Below are 3,451 nucleotides of genomic sequence, written 5' to 3'. Positions count from 1 at the left end.
CTGTGCAGGGATGGAGCACTGCTGTGCTTTCAGGATGCTATTCTTGAAAACTTCCAGCATTCCCAGCTCCTTTGCCCTCCATGGCTGCTTGCCATGGAATCCCTCACAGCTGGGTTCAGAGCATCCTCAGGATGGCTCTTCCAAAATCCAGGGGCTCCAGGGTGCTCAGCAGGATCTGTAACTGCACAGGGTTGTGGAACTGCAGCTTCAGCACAGGGACTGTGCCAGCCTGACCTGCCCTCATTCCTGTGCACAAAGCAGGGCGTGGAAGAGAATGGCAGCAGGGGCCTGTGTGTCCCAGGGCCCCAGATTTGTGGCGCTTCAGCTCCACAGAGATGGAGGTAAGGGGGGAAAACCAAACTGTTTATTAATGGAAGGGAAAGTGAAGGGATGAGATGGGGGCAAAAAAAAGGGGTGGGGAGGGTCTGAGGGCTGGAGGGAGGGAACTCTCAACAGGGAGGGAGAAGGCAGGAGCTATGGGAGCCTCCCACAGGCTCAGCTATGGCCAGCATCAGTTGTGCCTGGAGCTCCAGTGACGTTGAGTGGTGGTGATCTCTTCACAGTCTCCTGATAGTGTTCTTGGGACCCTGGTTCTCTGAGTCCAGCAGACGACCTTAGTTCTGCAGATCTTTGTCCAAAAATTGCCTGAATTTCCAGGTTAGTGGAGGATGGGCTGTCATCTTTGCTCATGGCTTCAAGGGCTGGAAGACGGATGAACTATGACAGTCAGAGCCCAGACACCTGGAGATTCTTCTGCTAAGCCCATCCCAATCAGCTCTCGCCATCGCTACAAGAGAGGCTGATCCCTGCAGGATCAGCCGCAAGTGCTGGCCATGAATCCGCCCTCCGCCATATCCCTGAAATCCCTCTGTGCCCTGCCCATGCCTTCATCTACACAGGGAGCGAAGCCCACCGCAGCCAGGACAGGGATGGCAGCTCCCTGCCCGGGCATTGCAGCTCTCCCTGCCAGCCCTGCTGCCAGCCCGCTGCCCTCACTCACCCTGACTGAGAACGTGAAGTTCTCCTGGCTGCCCCCTCAGGTGCCGCCCGGCCATCCCTGTGAACACAGAGCCTGTCACGGCGGCAGCGGCACAGCTCCCTGCCAGCGGCGCTGCCAGCGCTGCGGCCACACGCCCTGCTGGCCCGGCAGGGCTCAGCCCGGGCCCTTGCCGCACGCTGCCGCCCAAGGGCACGGCTGCCAGAGGGCGGCAGCAGCGCCCGGGCCAGGCGGGGCTCCACGGCGCCGGGCCCGGATGGCGCTGCCGGGGCAGCGGGCGGCCCTGGGGCCGAGCTGCGGCGGGCCGGGGAGGGAGCCCGGCATCGTGGCTCACCCATGAACCTGATGGCCGCCTCTCGCAGGGGCTCCTGGGGGCTCTCCAGGTAGGGCAGGGACCGGCGCAGGTACTCGGCCGCTCGGCTCGTGTCCTCTGCCAGCTGCAGAGAGCGGCAGCAGGGAAGGCTCGGCGCGGGCTCAGCCCCTGTGGCGGGCGCTCCCTGCGCCCAGCCCCGGCCTCCCCTGCCCGCACAGCCCTGAGGCGCGGCCAGCAGCCGCTGGCGCCGGGCTCCGCAGGGGGCAGAGGGCCGGCTGCTGCCTGGGGAGCCGCGGGGCCGCCCCGCAGCCCCGCCACGCCGGGGCTCCATGGGCACCCGGCTCGGGCCCACAGCAGCCTGGAGAAGAGCCCGCGCATCCTCTGGGTGCAGCAGCGGGCAGGGGCACAGCTGCCAGCCCTGCACACTGAGCACCGCGCTCAGGGGCCTTCTCCAGGCTGAGCCTGGGGCTTCCAGGCCCTCCTTACCAGGCACTTGCCAAACTTTGGCAGCTTCTCCTTCTTTACCAGCTGCTTCAGACCCCTCTTCTTCAGGAACCCGGTCGCACAATGCAGCGTTTTCATAGAGGCCTGGAGAGCAGCAGAGAGCCACAGATGGCCCCACAGCCCAGGGCACCGGACTCACATCCCTGTGCCAGGGCCTGGAGGAGGCTGCAGCCCACCAGGCACCGGGCAGGAGGCAGCCGAGCCCCCTCCCAGAGATCCACCAGCATCACACGAAACCTCACCTCTGCCACACGCTGGTTCTCCTCATGGCAGTGCAAGAAGAGTGGGAGCAGGCTCTGGCTCACAATTCTCTTCAGGGGCTTTTTCCCCTCATCCACTACTAAATCCATCACCTTTTCAAAAAGTTGAGTGGAGAGCAGCTGCACGTGACTGTTGTCCTGGAGGAAAGGAAGCAGAAAAGACCTCACCAACAACTTCTCAAGGCCTACCTGAAGAAAAGACCAAAAAACCCCAGGGCACAAAATTTCTGGGAAGCAGCCAGTCCCACAGAAACTTACATGGTCAAAGAGTGGTAAGAGTGCCTCAGCTAGCTTTGGGGCAGTGGTGCTGGATACCAGGATATTCTTGTACTGGAGAACATTCATGAAGACAGAAAGGGACATCCTGACCACCTCTCCATCTGCATCACCCAGCACATCCACAAGCCGTTGAGACACGGTGCCCATTCTCCTGGCCTGTGTGGAACACAAGGCTGTGCTGGGAAGCCATGGATGGCTGCAGCGCCAGCACCGCCCTGGCACTGCAACCCCAGCCTGCTGCTGCAGGGCCCACAGGCCAAAGGCCTGCCCCAAAGCACTGGGGCAGGTGAGGCAGGAGAGCTGGGAGCAGCTGCCTCAGCTGCTGAATCCCTGCCAGCCCATGGGGCTGCTTTCCCCAGCGCAGCTTCAGCCGCTGCCCCTTCTCACCATTGAGGGATCCTTGCTGAGCACCACGAGGCCTCTGAGCGCCAGGCGACGCCTCTCCCTGCACTCGTTCCTCAGGTGCCTTGACATGATCTCCAGGATGCTGTCAGCACAGTCCCTCAAGTCCAGGCACTCGAGGACCTGAAAGGCACAGGGCAGTGACAGGGCACCCGGCCAGCAGGAGCCCGGAACCGCACAGGGCTGGGCCCAGGCAGCAGCACAGGGCACGGGCACCGTCCCAGGCAGCTGTGGCTACGAGAGGGCAGAGAGCTGGGAGGCAGCTCAGCGAGGCAGTGCTGGCCACCAGGCTCACCTCCACAAGGAATGCCAGGAAGGGCAGATCCCAGCGATGCCCTTCCATGCTGAGCAGCCCAAGCAGGTGGAGTGCGATGCGAGAACACAAGGGGACGAAGTCACGGCGCATCTCCCTGGCAGGTGGAAAAGGGCACCAAGACCCTGAGGCATGAGTGTCAAGCATCTCCTAGAACTGTCTCACAATGATTTGATCTTTCCCCACCACCCTGGAGGCGATGTGGGCCCTCAGAGGGGCAGCTCCTTATGGATACCCTCCTCTCCCAGCCTTTTCCAGTCTCCTTGGCTGTCCCTCGGTGACAAGGCCCTCTGGCCCATGACCACAAGGACTGTGTGGGGCACCCGGGCACAGGGCACAAATGCTGGGGGCAGTGTGGAGGAGAAGGGGGTCTCACCTGGCCA

The 3,451-nt window shown here is 62.8% G+C and overlaps 1 protein-coding gene across 3 annotated transcripts; it reads right to left on the bottom strand.

Annotated features, from left to right (window-relative positions):
• Window positions 1–354: 354 nt before the first annotated feature.
• LOC135309384 (maestro heat-like repeat-containing protein family member 7) lies at window positions 355–3,164 on the bottom strand. 3 transcript variants are annotated; one of them, XM_064435529.1, is made up of 7 exons: window positions 3,051–3,164; window positions 2,741–2,878; window positions 2,333–2,509; window positions 2,057–2,212; window positions 1,797–1,898; window positions 1,001–1,057; window positions 355–701 (listed from the first exon to the last, which is right to left on the bottom strand). In XM_064435529.1, exons 1-6 carry the CDS (start codon window positions 3,159–3,161, stop codon window positions 1,037–1,039), a joined length of 705 nt encoding a protein of 234 aa, XP_064291599.1. In that variant the 5' UTR covers window positions 3,162–3,164; the 3' UTR covers window positions 355–701; window positions 1,001–1,036. The 3 variants fall into 3 exon arrangements, with proteins under 3 accessions (XP_064291599.1, XP_064291601.1, XP_064291600.1); XM_064435531.1 differs by having other exon boundaries at window positions 2,057–2,167; window positions 2,390–2,509; XM_064435530.1 differs by lacking the exon at window positions 1,001–1,057 and having other exon boundaries at window positions 605–701.
• Between the last annotated feature and the right edge of the window lie 287 nt (window positions 3,165–3,451).

This window comes from Passer domesticus, chromosome 10 (genome assembly GCF_036417665.1).
Source record: "Passer domesticus isolate bPasDom1 chromosome 10, bPasDom1.hap1, whole genome shotgun sequence".
NCBI classification, from domain to species: Eukaryota; Metazoa; Chordata; class Aves; order Passeriformes; family Passeridae; genus Passer; species Passer domesticus.
This window is presented reverse-complemented; position numbering and strand designations above follow the sequence as displayed.